At 37.4% G+C, this 16,772-nt stretch overlaps 1 protein-coding gene across 1 annotated transcript in view; it reads left to right on the forward strand.

Moving 5' to 3' along the window:
* Positions 1-7,651: 7,651 nt before the first annotated feature.
* The window catches only part of LOC137997586 (uncharacterized), a 71,098-nt gene continuing 61,977 nt past the window's right edge, over positions 7,652-16,772 (forward strand). Inside the window, exons 1-2 of the mRNA XM_068843663.1 lie at positions 7,652-7,692; positions 7,799-7,950. Of these exons, the coding sequence (XP_068699764.1) occupies positions 7,873-7,950 (78 nt within the window). The 5' untranslated portion in view covers positions 7,652-7,692; positions 7,799-7,872. The remainder of the gene's footprint in view (positions 7,693-7,798; positions 7,951-16,772) is intronic.

The following is a 16,772-nucleotide window of genomic DNA, read 5'->3' on the forward strand; positions in this document are numbered from 1 at the left end:
ACTACCACCACCGCCTTCGTTATCCTTACGACCATTATCTTCAATTTCACAGCTCTGAGCTTGACTCAGGTTTTTTGTTTGTTTTTTTTGGTTTGACATATTTTATCAATGGAAACTCAATGTAGACTTTAATTAAATTTCGTATAGCCCAAGGAGATGACATTAAAGGGGATGTTGTTTTTAATAAGTGCGTAATAGAAAAACAATTCAAGGTTACAAGGTAACTAAAATGCAAATTTGAAACCAAGGGTGATTTTCTTGCGTAATTTTCAAACATCTTCTGTTTGCTCGTCCAAAAACAAGACATTTTAAGGTTATCAATATATCAAAATGTCTTTCTGAGTCACGTAAAACGACTATGCTAAGTACTTAAAAAAAGAAAAAAATTTGAAGCGGATACAATGAGCGCAGATTAACTGTTTTATGGTAGTACGTTTAATGTTTTTTGACGAATATGTTTTTATATGGGGCTAGCCACATTGAAGTGAGAGTTGAAGATAAATAAGTATATATCTCTCTACCCGCAAACATAAATGGCATCTACAGAAAAAAATATAAAGCATGCCATGTCTTGTAGAAACGCTGTCTGAATTTCCAAGTTGCTTTAGTGAGGATCCGTTCAATCCCATCCTTTTTTTCTTTCATTAGTGTGTCGGTGTACCTCATCTCAAGCCCAAAGCTGTCGTAATTTCGAGGTTATAAGTTTCCTGGACAAATTTTCAGAGCTTCAACCAGTCTACAATTTGGCTTAAAGAGCCTTACTGGGTGCACCCCAGAAAATATGAAAAAACGCCTCACATTCAACTTCACGGAAAGGGCATTTTCGGTTTCTTTTTTTTTAGTTTAAGAGGGTTTTTCCCAGAAGAGGTCATGGGAAGTCTATGGTGGATCAATGTGGTGCTCTTGGCGCATTAGGAGATAAGTTTTCCCCCAATTTAACTACTAAAAATTGCAGTCTAGTTGCCATTTTTCGTGACCTCTAACGTGTGATACCCTTTATATTTCAATAAGACTTTGTACGTTAGTTGAGTCACTTTTATTGTGATTTCTAATTCACAAATCATTGATTCGTAACAAAACTATACGTTGTACTTACCGACAGAGAACTTTTAACTGTCTTAAACATAGATGCGACCACACCATATGCAAGATGTGGAAATGGCCAGTGCATTTGAGGCCATTTTATGAGACTTGAAAAAAGTTTCCATTTCGCTTTATTTTTTTGTGACGTCCATATACTTCTTGAAACAAGTATACTTGAGAGCTTTATTAAAAGATTCTATATCTATAGCATTCTGAGTCCACCATTTTTAAAGTGTTTGAAAATTAATCACTTTCCTTTTTATTTTATCTCCCTTTCTGCTCCACGCCAAAAAGAGTTTAAAAAATCGTATTTAGCCCCCTAATAACACGTTGCTCTTTTGACTGCAGAGAAGTCAAAACATGAACGAACTGAGTGACAGCAAAGCAAGGCTTTTTAGAACAGCTTAGAACAGTATTCATAAACGGCGCCTTAGTCATTATTCTTTTTTGTTTATGGTAATCTGCCTCACTAGCTTTGATTGTACGAACAAAATTCAAAATAATTTATGTTGCAAAATAAGGCAAGAGAGGATAAGTAGCACAAACACAAAATAATAATTTCTTACCCGCTATTTATGAATACGGTCTTTTGGTATAATAGATGCTTCCTCAGTGGATCATTATAAAGAAGCGTTTACTTAAAAGGCTTTGAATGCCTTTGTCGGTTACCAAACAACAAAACAGGATAATTACGATCGAGAGTGATCTCGCACGCGATGCAATAGGGAACTTAAGCAACGACAGCGGCGACGGCATCGAGAACGTCAAAAATCTGCATATTCAGTGGACAAAAGCAATAGTTTTGCACGCCCTGTACGTACGTGTTTTATTTTTGTCCATTTCTTTGCCGTCGTTTGAAAAAAATTAGCAAAATTTGAAGTTTTATCAAGAATGTCAGCACTTGAGACAAATTTTCATTTTCTCCGCTAAATTATTAATTTTTGCCAACTGTCCAAATTTCAAATAAATTGGATAGTTTTTGTGGACCTTGTCTTATTAAAAAGGTTGAAACAGTTACGAAGTGATTACAATAACGCGAATTTATATTTTGAGATGACTTTCTCTTTGTCGTCCCCGTCGTCGTTGCTTACGTTCTCTATTGATTTCGCGGAAACGTTTCGCCTTTTTCGTCGTAGTCGCCATAATTCAGAAATTTTAGCATTTAATTTTTTTGAAGAGCGCTCAAACAAGGGCTTGCCGAGTCCCATTTGTTCCCCCCGAATGATAAATTAAATTTTTAAGTGCGACTTGAGCTTTTTGTTTCGCCGACCACGTAACCAAAAGAAACGGAGGGCTCTGGGGACGAGAATGAGGATCATACAACTGTTTGTGGATTGAGAGCTAACACATACTCAGAGCATTCTCGTCCCCAGAGCCTCCTTACCCTCTTAGCCGGCAAAGGCATTAAATTCAAGATCAAACCAGCGAGAGAATAGTCGAAATATTTGTCAGCTATGTGAGTGCAAGGTAGCTCGAAATCTACGCACCTTGAAGTGCACGCAATTTAATTTACTAACTCACATGAAGTGTAGTGGAATGTTTTCTAGAGGATATAACTTGCTAAGGTAAATGTCGAAGTGCGAATGGGTCTGCACCAAATGCTTGTTTACCGCGTTAACTTTCACCGAAACGTATGATTTGACCAAGGAACAGAAGGATCACTGCCAGTCCAGTTTATGCAGTGACACTGCTTTTGCTGACCCGAACCGGAATGAGCCTGACCTGGTGAAACAACGGAAGTCCCGTAAACATGATCTGCTTATAATTCACCTAAACATCGAGATAAAATTACTGAGCAGAAGCCTTAAATCACAGGTCATAATACTTGCTGAAACGACAATCGACTCTTCTTACAAATCTGATCAATTCCGACTACAAGGCTATCAAATGTACAGGAAGGACAGAAAGAAACAAGGCGGAAGACTTATTGTCTACATTTCTTCAACTATTGCTTCGAAAACTGTGAAAACACCAACATTCAAACACATTGAGGTCCTAGCAATTGAAATGAAGATCAACAACAAGGACCTTCTATTGATTGGAGCATATAGGCCACCTAAAGTAACGGGTAAAGATTATTACTTGACCATGGAAGGAGAGCTTAATTCATGATTTATGTGGGCCGAGTTGCAAAAACAAACACTACTTCTCATGGGAGACCTCAACCTCAATAGCCTGGATACAAACTAAAGAGAAGGCAAAATCTTCAAAGATTTATCGAGAAGCACCCATCGAGAAGGCTGAATAATTTTATTACACATAACGATGAATGGGCTTATATTAGAAACGCAGGCTAGTACTTCGTGTCAAGCCACCTTCACATTAACATTTAGAATATCTATACAGAAAGTATTCCAAACATTCATAAAAGCTAACCTTAAGGCCTAATTAGGACTAAAGAAAAATTTCTAGGGCTAAGATTAGCTTTTATGAATGTTTGGTATACTTTCTGTATATTCTAAATGTTAATGTGAAGGTGGCTTGACAAGAAGAAACGCAGCAGAAAGACAAAGAAAGCCAAAAGGTAGTTTTAGGTATTATTTATTATTCTCTTAGTTTCGCTTATAAATTTCTGGACATAAAAAAAATTATTATTTTGCTCCAGCGACAGCAAGAACGGGCCAAATAAGAAGGCTGATGTTATTTATATTACAGACATTGATGGCCGCCTGTCAGCAAAATATGCAAGCAGCAGAGGTGAGCATCTTTGTTCTAACGGCACAATAAACTCACGGTGGACAGTCGTGAATAAATGTGCGTAACTGCCTTCATGCAGAAGCCACAACAACAACCAGGAGATTCTGTATACCTTATTTTGAAAAGATCATTATTAAGCGCACATGCACATCATCTACACGTAAACGTCAACGGGTAATCACATTGAACCTATCAATAGCAAAATTATAAATAACATTATAACTAAGCACTTCAAAACTCATTGATAATTCATGAGCCTAAAAGTCTATCAAGACACCGATAAAAAGTCACGTGCACGACCTTTAAAGCCGATAAAAATTCTTTATAAAAAGAATGGTATAATGAGGCCCGGCTTGTTTTGTTTTTTTTTTTTTCTTTGTTTTTTTTTTTTTGTATGCTAATATAGTCTTCCCCTCACATTATGCTATTTCTGACAGTTGTAGCCTGCGAAATTGACAGAAATAGATATTTTGCCAGCACGGATCAGTGGACTGAATCAGTCTAGGTTCAGCTTTCTTCGGCAACGTTTTTGTTAACTTTTCCCCTTAGCCTTCAAGGGGTAGTGGCACTTGCATAGGGTTTGGAGAATGCCTTCCCTCTTTCCCAAAGGGTTTTGGGTTTTCGTATCCAGCAGGTGCCCAGTGTCAGCACCATCAAGTATGCTAACGTATTGTTATGCGGAGTTCGTATTCATATGGTATATTGTAGCGCTTGCTGTCCTACATGCCCGTGTATCTACACAGTTGTGTTGTGATTGGGTTAGTCGTGTTGTGTTTGATTGGGTAGTGAAGTAAAAATTTGAACCTTTGTTCGGACTCCCGAGGCTGTGTATCAGCCCGGCCTGAGGGGTAGAGGGTTTTTGCCCTCTCCCCTGGCCCAGGATAGAGGGACACGCTCTTTGTGCAATGTTTTTGAAGCCGTTCAAAAAATTGAACCTCTTGTTTTATCGGGTATAGAAACATTCGGCTACGCCACGTGTTTTTAAAGGCGATAAAACAATGTTCCTTGTTTTTTTAAACGTATGACATTAAAAAAGGAAAATAAAGATCTTTTCAACGAACCAATAGACTCAAGACTATCGATACTTAAAGTAATATCATTCCACAATCTGGTAGTGGAGGGATAATTATCTTTTAAAACATTCCGTGCGACTTTCAATGAGAGAATAATTAGATGCAGTTTTAATAAGTAGTTCTTTCACAAACTTGCTAAGGTAGTTTAACAAGCTGGGACAGAGATTGCTCAGGATCTTAAAATATTACAACAATTTGTGAATCGCTCCTCTAATCCTTACATCTTCCCACCCCATCTCTAGTTTGCATGAGATGATTTCTGGTTGTCTCCTTAACCCTTTCACTGCCGAGGGCTTCCCCATTGACGAGTAAAATCGTCTGGCGTGAGACAGAGTAAAATCTACAAGTGTCAATTTGCATTTTTGGCAGTGAAAGGGTTAATTGATGGCCCTTGGCACAATTTTAGCTGCTTTGAATTGGACACGCTCAAGGAGATCGCTTTCACTTTCCGTGCAGCCGTCCCATGACAAGTCAGCATACTCCATAACAGGACCGGCACCAAAGTAATGAGTTGTATAATTCTGTCAACTTTGATTCTTTTGATTCCTTTGAGCACGTTTAATTGAGCCTCTTATAATGGTTTTTTTTTTTTTCATCTATGAAAAAACGTCTAGGAAGCTCAACATGCTCAAAGGAATCAAGTTCAAAGGTGACAGGGTTACGTTATAAACCTCAAAAATATGAGCCCTCCAAGGGAGGTTGCTGCTAAGTATAAGGCCTATAAAATGGGTGTGTTGTGAGACCTCAACAATAAGTCCGTGTGCGGTGGTTCAACTTGCCTCACTGAAAAGACTATACATTCAGTTTTCGTGAGGTTAGTAATAACAAGTCACTCCCGTACCCAGTCTCGAATCTTAACGTATATGTGTGCGAGAGAATCAATGGTTGTTTTTAATCCTAAAGTATACTTTCCAAGGTTCATCCAGTGAGAGTGTTATGACAAAAAAAGAAACAGATTATTAGGGTTTTTCTTCTAGTAGTGAAAATTACTAAAAGAGAGAATGAAAGTGTTTGCACTGCGTATACAGTATTTTAAAGTAGTAGCCACTTTTAATTTCATTTAACAACTTATAAGCCAGAAAAACTTCCCTGCCGATGTCGTACGAATTTCATTATTCAGTTCAACATCATCATTATCATCATTATCATTTATTTTGATGTTTTGAATCTTAATTGGAGGTCTATATATTTATTACCTAGGAAATGTACATTAAGCACAAAACTCACTGAGGAACTTTCAGTTTACGTTTCTTCACAGAAGAATTGCCACAAATTCCTTTTTATTTAAAATTAAGTTCTCTGACACAGATTTATGTTGCTTCTGTCAAAATGCCCAGGAAACCCTAATTCACGTGTTCTGGGATTGTCCTGTTACAAATGTTTTTTGGAAAAACATGCAAATTTCGTGATTTAAGTTAACCTGATCCAAACCTCTCACGTTCTAAGGAACACTGTGTGTTTAGGTCTTGATGAGGAAAAAGGAGGAATTTTAGTTAACCACTGTTTACTTCTAGCTAGGTACTATATTTTTAGATGTAAGTTCAACAATACTAAACCTTCGATATTATAATACTTTTATCAGATTAAAAGTAATTTACAGCTAGAAAAACAAATTTCAGTCACAATAGGAAGGCAAAAAGCATTTGAAAAGAAGTGGCACAAAATAATTCAGTCGCTGTGACTTTCTGAATGTTTTTCTCCTTTTTTTCGCCCCTCTGTTTTTTTTTTCTGGCTATTGTCATGTAATTTGTTATCTAATCCGATTTGCCCCCGCCCCCTTTTTGACAAGCAATAGGTACCCCCTTATCGATCATTGTGAAGCAATATTGTAATCTGTTTGTAACGTTTTTCTTCTTTTAAGTTTGTTAAGTTGTGAATTATGTTGTTACTGTAATTTAAGAAATAAAAATAATAAAAATAAAAATCATTTTATTTCAATAGTTTAAATTTAACAAATAGAAGAAATACAAAAAAATGTAAAATACGACGTTTCGGAGTAGTCTTGATTCCATTATCAAAAAAAAAATTATATCAGTTAATGCCTAATAACAGTGCTTAAAGCGAGTTTTGGCGCTAAGAATTATCAAAGGTGCAAAGATTATAAAAATACTTTCGCACGAATGGAGTCTGATTGCACGTTGAGACATGGTTTTAAAGGTCTTATGAAAAGCATTTCGTGCACTAAACAGTTATATTTGTTTTCCCTTTCTTAAGCACTTCGAAACGCTTTAGCAGGTCCTGACACTGAAGGGTGGTGTGTACTTTTAGGCTCAGATCCTTATATTGTTCCTTTGCAATATCTGCTGAGATTTGATCTTCAAATGGTAAAAATACTCGATCCGTGTCATCTGTCACTTTAGATGGTGATAAAAGCTGCTGCTGGACACAAAACTTTGAGTCAACGAAACGTTTGATGGTAGAGTTAACGACTCGGAGGTGTTTGGGGTGAGAATACTGTCTTGAGACGGTCACATTCGTCGGAAAAATGTACCATTAAAAGCTTCGTTGACTCAAAGGTTTGTCCTTTTTATCCTTGCAAGTGTTCTCTCCTCTTCTCTTGGAGAGAAAAGAAGACAACACCTGCGGGGATAAACAGGAACGTACTTTTTCTTTTAATAAAGTATATTGAGGAGTAAAACATTAGCGACGACAAACAAAGGAATAGCATGAGATCTGTTACCAGCAAAGAACATTAACCGAAGGGCTCGTTTTTGAAAGATAAAGATCTTTCTCAAATAAATTTCTAATTATGATGATGATTATGAAAGAAGTGATGATTTCGATGATGGAAGAGAAAAGGAGAGACGAGGATAAATAGGAACATGGCTTAATGTTTAATGTATATATGTTTAATGTTTAATGTTTAATGTATACATGACTCATTCGAGATGACAGATTGACAAGTGGGTTGTGAATCTTTAATTTCCTCTTTTATGTGAACTCAGAGGAAACTTCCAAGTGCTGCTGGTTTCAGTGTTCTTACAAAGATTACCACGGAAAGCCTTGTCCTAGCCATAAGATGCATCTCGCGATCACCGTCCTGTTAATTGGTGTAGGATTTGCATTTTTTGTCGAGCGGACTGCGCAGCAAGCACAGGTTAGTTCTCTCGTTTTCGCGATGTTGATATTAGAGAGTTTTAGCATCGACGACAAGAACGCCTACGAGTACGAGTTAAGCTCCTTCTCGTAGTCGTACTCGTTGTCGAAAAAATAAGGTTATACGTTAAGCATACATCAACAACGAATACAAAAATAATTTGGGGCCTGTTTTTAAACTTTAGCCGGCGCTTTCACGTTCAGCAAAAAGTTTATGAACGTGCTACAAGAGCAAGTTTAAAAATAATTATTTTAGAGTTAATCTATTGAGATTAAAACTCCTTAGCTCGCCGATGACAACTTGTAAAAGAGGCAACTTTAGCTTACACATAAACGAATTTCGATCAGAAGTCGGTTTTCCACGTAACTTTTTATTCGGTTTTTTGTGAGTAAAGCTGCATCTACCAAAGCAAAAGTAAATAAAAGCAAACCGCTAATAATCAGTCAATTGAGTTTCTGTCAAGATTAATCTGCTGAAAAAATCAGCTGTCGTAAAAACATCAAATATTTTCTTTCCTTCGTTTGTTTACTTCATGGCGAGCGCGAACTGGCTGCAGTTCCGAAAAGCTGTTATAAAGATGCCAGTATCCTATTTTCACCATAAAACGTCAATGAATACATATATATATATATATATATATCTCATGTTATAATGTCTGTCAGGGGCACCCAACGAGAATATAGTTCAAAACCACTTAAACATAGCATTGTTCAACGTATTTTAGTATTTAAACGGTAGATATGGGCATATTTTTATCCCCTAAAATTTTTTCATCTGTTCGGATTTCCTAGGTGAAAGTCTAGTGATCTGAAAATTATATGGATCAAAACTTACCTTTTCGAAAATTTCAGCCAGAGAAAAGGCTCCCGAAAATTCTAGGTGACCTTTTCAGGGTAAAAATCCGTTAAAAATCGGCAGTTACACCATTTTTCAGATGTTCGAAAATCTTAGGAGAGGCAGGCAAGCAAGAAATTTTACAAGAAAAGTTCCGAAAATTCTAGATCTCAAATTGTCCGTTGGGTGCCCCTGGTCTGTATCAATCTTTTAAAGCGCATTTAAAACAAGCAGAATAAATTTAAACGACTTTAAGGTCGGTGGTGCAACTCGTTTTCCCACTACGATTTTTCTCTTCAAACTCGTCGTACTACGGGTCGGCAGTACGAGATTTGAGACTTTGCATCTCGCGTAATCTCCTCATGTTTCAGACATCTGTGATCGTGTTAACAACCAGCTTAAGGTTATTATGCGTTTCACAAATATTGTATCCAGTAAACTAGGTTATATAAAGCTTTCATCATGCCGTATTTTCTATGTTGTAGTAATGTATGGCACTTTTGCGGAGCCGGAAACGCGCGAAAATTAGAATTGCTAAACAAGCAGGCTCTACGTCTTATTTTTGATGACAACAGCAACACATACGAGAAGAATACAAGAAGAATACAAGACATTCTTATAATGGTCTATAAAGCACTTCATGCTTTAACACCTGTGTATATCACATCCTTACTTATTCTGAGACGCAATACCCAAGGGCTTAGAGGTATGAATAAGTTGTACCAACCTCGTGTGAACACTACAAACTATGGCAAAAGCTCATTTAAATTCACTGCTACTAAATACTGGAATATCTTAACTGATAAACTTAGAACCGCACCCAGCGTAACTAATTTTAGGAACAATATCAAGTCATATATATGTTAGTTTTTATTATGTCTTATCTCATTGTACATACTTTTGTTTAGTTTTATCGTAATATTATAATCTAAGCTATTGTAATTTAATATCGTTGTTACTGTGTAATTTGCATTGTTATTTTAGATTACATTCGGAGATACTAGCATATTTCTTTGCTACTCTAAAAAAACAAATCCGAATCGAAATAAAGTTATGTATGTACGTATGCGCATGCTCTTTAGAACTTGCTTCCAGGTCTCGTACTCGTATTCGTCACTTTCTATTGAAAGACCATCCCAAGGAAAAGCAATTACCGGTTTCCATGCACTCAATTAAACACATTATGCAAATGATCCAATGTTCCTTTTATCCGACGCACGCAAAGGAGAGCTCGAAATGACATCAAATTGTTGACAGATCATTTTGAATTTTCGAAAGTTACAGTTGAAATTGTAATCATGATCAGGTTAATAAATCAGACATAGTTTGAACGTTGAAAAGAACCGTGATGATGGCGGCGTTTTACCTGGCTCCTATTTGCACCTGTTACACGGCATTTTTTACAGAATAACAAAGCATTTTGTAATACCTTACGCAATTTGTGGTAAATGCTGCAGCATTTAGTAATAACTGTAATGTAGAAACTTAGCCAAGCCCAAAAGCGGAGCTCCCTGCATGGTTATTTATTCTTACTGCCTTTAGGGTTAGTGTAATAAAAGATTTCGAATTGTCCGTGTTTTGCTGTTTCCGGTTGCAATTGCTGCTTAAATTAAATCATTTTCTTTGCTTACTTCCATAGAAAAATTTTTGGAATCACTGGTGAATTTCGCGGTAAATATCACGCCAAAAACCGATATCGCTTGAATCACGAAGCGATAGGGTTATGTGCCGTGTAAAACGCATCAGTAACGTCATTCATAGTCTCTCAAGTAACAGCTAGTCTTGTAGATAGGAAAACATTTAATTAACTTGCAATGGCATCAAAGTCATAGAAACGCAAATGGCGTTTTAGTGGGTTTTAAACCAAATATACTTTTATGTATCTCAAGAATGGAACGCCAATTGAATAAAAAAGACATGCGGTGAAAAATAAATGTCGGGAATCTTAAAAGCGACGAGTGATGGACTTCGACAACAATCTTTCGCCAGAGGCACCCAACGAGAATATAGTTCTAAACCATTTAAATATACCTTTGCTAAACATATTTTAGGAGCACCTCTCAGCAATTTTCACCTAAGACTGTGCAAGATAAAAAAATTGAAAATTGCCAAACTTTATCACAATAAAGGACTACCACAACCGTTTTTAGAAAAATATGTTTTAGTTTCTTTCGATAATAATTTTTCCTGGACGGCAACTTTTTCGGTATGGGGCCTTGTGAGCGAGTGAAAACGACTCCAAAATGTTGCTAGTTTGAATCGCTATTTTTGAAATAACGAATGATTAACTTGAAAATGGCCGTTTTTATACTAGAGACGCATAATTCGTCTGGGACGAACTTGGGCAAACATTTTTTCTGCGTCTGTTAAATTCGTCTAGTATAAAGACGGCCACAAGATGCATTATGCGTCTGGCAAAGAATCTATTTTAGTGCGTCCTCGAAGACGCACTAAACTGGAAAGTTCATCTAGGCGCATTATGCGTCTAGCCCGTCTTTATACTAGACGAATTTAACAGACGCAGGAAAAATGTTTGCCCAAGTTCGTCCAAGACGAATTATGTGTCTCATATAGTTCGTCCCGTCTTTACACTAGACGGATAACATGAGAGACGGAGGTTGCCTATTTACCGAGTTAGGATTTCGAGTTGGATTTTCGAGTTAGGATTTCGAGTCGGTTTTTTCGTCATCGGCCAGTTTGTCCGTAAACCGTCTGGTATAGATTTCCAGTCCAATGCAGTCAACAAAAGAATTCGTGTAGGGGTGGGGTTAGTGTTTTGCCTTTTTATTCTGCAACGTCACTATATAAAGCATACATGAAGTAAGAGGCAAAACATTGAGTCTTCCATGAACTCATTTCCCTTCGCCACTAACATGCTCCTCATTTCAAAAAGAGCAAGATTGGGAAAGCTTTAATAGCAAAAGATAAACGAAACGAAAAATATTACAATAACCGGGCGTAAATCGAAGGTAAGGTCTATAATATGATTTGTCATATCTATTCTGGTGGTAGAAATTTAGTAATCCGCGTTAAGAATTAGACACAACAAAAAGCAAATATGTAAATCCTAAAATCCCACCATATTTTGAAGACCAGCAAATGGCACTAATGCAGCTTTAAAGTGCTTTCCAAGTTCCCCAACCCCCAGAAACTGTTTTGTTTTCTGCATTTTAAGCGGTTGGATATCATACGAGACATTCAAAGAAATTTCTTCTTGCCCCTGGATTTCGATTATTGCACGCTTGTACGTGTCATTCAAGTAAATAAGGTATTTTATAAGTCTCCTCACCATAGGGACTCAAGGCCTGCCCACCCCTTCTGCTCACGTTTCCAAAACTACCAGGTATAAAAGTAGATGACAGAATTTTAAGCTGAACATGAATTATGATTTATTTGATTTTGTATTCCATATCAATAACTTTGTAAACAAAAAACCCTGATATAACTCTGGTCAGGGGAACACACTGGTAATAACAATGCAAGTAACACTTCATTTCCCTATCCCCCATTTTTTTACCAAGAAAAACCTGGTTCAACCTGGTCTGGGGAACACACAATCCTCGACAAAAGTATTAGCCTACTTAAGATAAAAAGTGGTTGTCTTGACCACCCCCTTCCCACCCCAAAACATTGCTAATTTCTATTCTTGCAACAATGCCATAAGCTCTTGAGCAGAGGGGGCTCGGGAATTAAACTTCACAGATCGACAGGATTTGTTTGTTAAGTGTGCTAAGGACGTTGTGTAGGATTGTAGGTAATAACAATATTACTATGTGGGTATAGAGAGATCAGCATCAAGGAAGCAGTCCTTCTCCTCTAAAGAGTGTTGGCTCCCCAGTTGCATTTGTACAGCTATCTCTAGTTTTTCTCTGCTCGTTCTAAATACAATTGTGCTTCCATCCAATCTTCTATCTTTAACTTCCAAAGAAGGTAAGGGTCATATTTGTCTGTGGCTTCCTTAATCTCGGCCAAAGCATCAAAGGAGTGGCCCACTGGATTGATCTCTTTGACGACTTTCTGCTTGATGTTCTGAATTCTTTTAAGGTTGGTGAGGCCTTTGGCCTCGCTGTATACCTCTTCAATGGTTTTCCCATCATGCAAAGACCTTCTCAAACATTCAAATGGAAATTGGCCGGGCTTAGATAATGACTTTGTCTGGTGTATAATTCTCTTGAAATCAAACATTATTTTACGAAAGATTTTAATGGTTACAGCCCCGGCCGATTCAACACTTAAATGAACAGACAGTCGAAAGTTAATGAAAGATTCATAACACCACTGACAAAGTACGTTGCGTAAAACCACTGAACATTTATTGGAAACCCCACCAAAAAAAAACCGCAAGAAAAATCCCGCTAAAAAATCCTAACTCGAAAATCCTAACTCGAGATCCAACTCGAAATCCTAACTCGAAAATCGAACTCGAAAATCCTAACTCGAAAATCCAACTCGAAAATCCAACTCGAAATCTTAACTCGAAAATCCAACTCGAAATCCTAACTCGAAAATCCAACTCGAAAATCCAACTCAAAATCCAACTCGAAAATCCAACTCGAAATCCTAACTCGGTAATTGGTCTGTCTTTCTGAACATACCTGCAAAACAAACAAAGAAAGGTATCCCACTTTATATAAGTATACGCTGGTTGGATTTCCCTCTAAGCCCTCAAACGACCATTGAACCAGTCGAACGCTTTGTGACCTTTGTGAGTTGTGCCGTGATCGTGTTGTCTTTATTGGTACTCGCCAACAGCTAGCTAAAGTGGAAATACCTTCTGTGAAAGTGGGGACAGCTGACATAGCACCCTTGACCAGCATCAGGAATCTTGGTGCCTGGTTTGATGATAAAATGTCTATGAATGATCACATCAACAAGACCTGTAGTAAAGCCTTCAGAGGACTTTACAACATCAGACAAATCAGAAAATTTCTTTCAACAGACACTACTAAAATACTAGTCCACGCCTTTGTAACATCGCACCTGGACTATTGTAACTCGCTACTGTTTGGCCTACCTGCATATCAACAAGAACGTCTTCAAAAGGTGCTTAATGCAGCTGCACGAGTCATATGCTTTATTCCCAAGTACGACCACATTACACCATCGCTTATAAAACTACACTGGCTTCCAGTGAAGCAGAGAATTGAGTTCAAAATTGCTCTATTAGTGTTTAAAGCAGTAAATGGCTTGTCTCCTGTGTACCTAACTAATTTACTTCAGATTCAGCCAACACGGAGATATAAACTTAGATCTGATGATAAAGAACTACTGTTCATACCAAGATCTAAATCAAAATCAGGAGACCGTGCTTTTGCTATAGCCGGACCAAGAATATGGAACGATTTACCAATTGACATTAGACTATCGGCAAATTTGGAGACTTTTAAAAAAATCTTAAGACTTATCTTTTTAAAAAGGCTTACTATTGACTCCTAATTGCATAATTGTCATGAACTTTTTTGTTCAGTTTACATATATATTTTTTCTTTTCTTTTATGCATTTAGATTTACTTTATATATTTATAATTTTGTATCTATATGTACATATTTTTTGATGTTTTTATATCCACATCTTATGAATCAGTTTACTTTAGTTCGTAAGCATTACGTTTATATATTTTGTAAATAGTATTTATTATTTATTTGTCTTTTTTCATTGTAAAGCGCTTTAGAATATTTTATAGTTTAAGGGCTATATAAATTTTTATATATTATATTATTATTATATTCTTTGCTGTCTCACGCAAGAGATTAGGACAAAGCACACAGACAAATGGCTTCTTGCAGTTATTCTGAGTTTGTTAGGGGAACTTGTGGCCCAAGTTGTGATAATCCAGCAAACGTTCAATGCGTAACAATAGCAAAATGTGATAAGGACACCAAGGCACAATTGAGAAGTTATACAGTGTCGGATTCTCCTCTGGATACAGAGGCTAGGCTTTTGCTCGCACGTGCAGATAAGCTTTAACTGAAATCACTTAAATTAAGATATTGAGCAGAAAATCACTGTGGAGTTTGGCAAGTGGTTGTACTACTCCCGAGATAACACTCATTGTGTTGAGTTATTAAGATTTCCATAATCTGTTCTTTTTTTACAAGAAGGGGTGATTGGCCCCAAGCTCAACCTGCTGCCGGGGGGGGGGGACTCATTAATGTGACGTAATAGGTTACCATGGAAACAAATGACCACCGAAAAACACGCTTTATATTATCTTTAAACGCGTATATCTCAAAAACGAACTCGATGATTCACATTTTTTATTGCTGGAGAGTAATTGGCACCCTAAGACAAAACTCATTGCAAAGTTTAAGAAAATAAGCCATTTTCGAGATCATGCCTGTCTCCTCTACAGACCCGATCTAAGTGCGAAGTTTTTGTTATGAAAATTTCATTCATATGTAAAGTAGAGACTTCGCACCTAGACTCGGTTTGATGAGGAGGCAGATATTAACTCGGAAATGGCCTATTATCTGCAGCAGATTCATAGCCACCATCACAATTGGGAATTTTAAGGTGGTTTTGAATCCGCTCCAGATGCTTTTGAAATTTGCAAAGAGTCTCGTCTTAGCCGCTAATCAAATTTCAGCAATAAAAAATGGTGGTCACCTTAGTTCGTTTTTGAGATACTAAGTGCTTTAACACAAAATATAGGTCGTTTTTAGATGGTTTTTTGTTGCCATGGTAATTTATTACGTTACGGTAACATGTGCATCTTGTTAAGCAATTATCGGCCGGCGTTTCATGTGGTACCATAACATTGCCGTTAACTGAAACAGCGTTAAAGAGTTAGTCTGGCTAATGAGACATTCCCTCAACTGGTTTGAGCCACCTTAACACACACGCTAGTTTCTGGATAGTGTATACATCAGTGTTTTCGACACATACCACTGAATTAGCATGGTTGTGGTCAGTAGAATTCTCTAAAACCCGCAGACCACCACACCATATATTTCTTGTAGGTTGGAAAATTACCCAGGATTAATTGTTCGTTAAGGCTCAGAGAGAGAGAGAGCGCAATTTATTCAAAAACTAGGTGCAAGTTTCATTCAGAAAATGATATTGAAATACATTTTCAAGAAAAACAAAATAATGGCGCAAGGTGGCTGTACGGCTGTGAGGGTGTATAAATTTCTTATTTTACAAATAATTCGTCATTAGAAAACTACAATTGTAGGTATAGGGTTACAGATATATGTATGAGCGCCGTCATGGCTGCCACGCTAAATGTTCTCTCCGTTCACGTTGTTGGTTTTATTTTCTTCGCTGGCTACTACGCTCAATTTTTATCTGGACTGAATACTGGACATCGGTATCACTCAACTCAAGTATTAATACCTCTCAAGAAACATTTTAAAGCGATTTGTTGTCACCTAACTGGACGCAGTTTACGCTATCCGATATGCAGATGGCACAAGCATGGCTGTGTTTGTCTTTTCTTACCAGCAAACGTCCCAGTACCAATCGACTTAACGATTGCCGTCGATGTTGAAAGTAACCCTGGTCCTGTCCGGTTTAGGTGTGGTAAAGTTACTGAGTGCAGGACTACACAGAGCGAAGCAAATTGCAGCTTCATGCCAAATTTAGCTCAACGTGGCAAGCATTATTCCCAGTATGCTAATTACCCAGCGCAATTTGTTTACTCAAGAAGCCAACTTCACTTTATTCGCTTCTCTTGCGGGAAAATTAAGCCTGGAGATAATATCCTAGGTAAACTGAAAGAGTTTTCTCTTTTGAAATATCGTGGAAATCGTGCTGGCCATGGTAGCAGATCTGGCTTGAGAATTCCAACTCTTGCACCATAAGATCGGAAAAATGCTAATTATCTTCGAAGTAGCGGACGCTATCGAACACTCACCGTTGTGGATTTAGCCGATTAGCCTGTACCGTCTGCCCCTAAAATTATCCCTAAGTGCATGGTAATCAATGCTCGATCTCTCGCTAAACCAGATGCGGCTTCAGCTCTTCATGCAGAGCTCCACTCTAATAA

This window comes from Montipora foliosa, chromosome 3 (genome assembly GCF_036669935.1).
Source record: "Montipora foliosa isolate CH-2021 chromosome 3, ASM3666993v2, whole genome shotgun sequence".
In the NCBI taxonomy this organism is placed as follows: Eukaryota; Metazoa; Cnidaria; class Anthozoa; order Scleractinia; family Acroporidae; genus Montipora; species Montipora foliosa.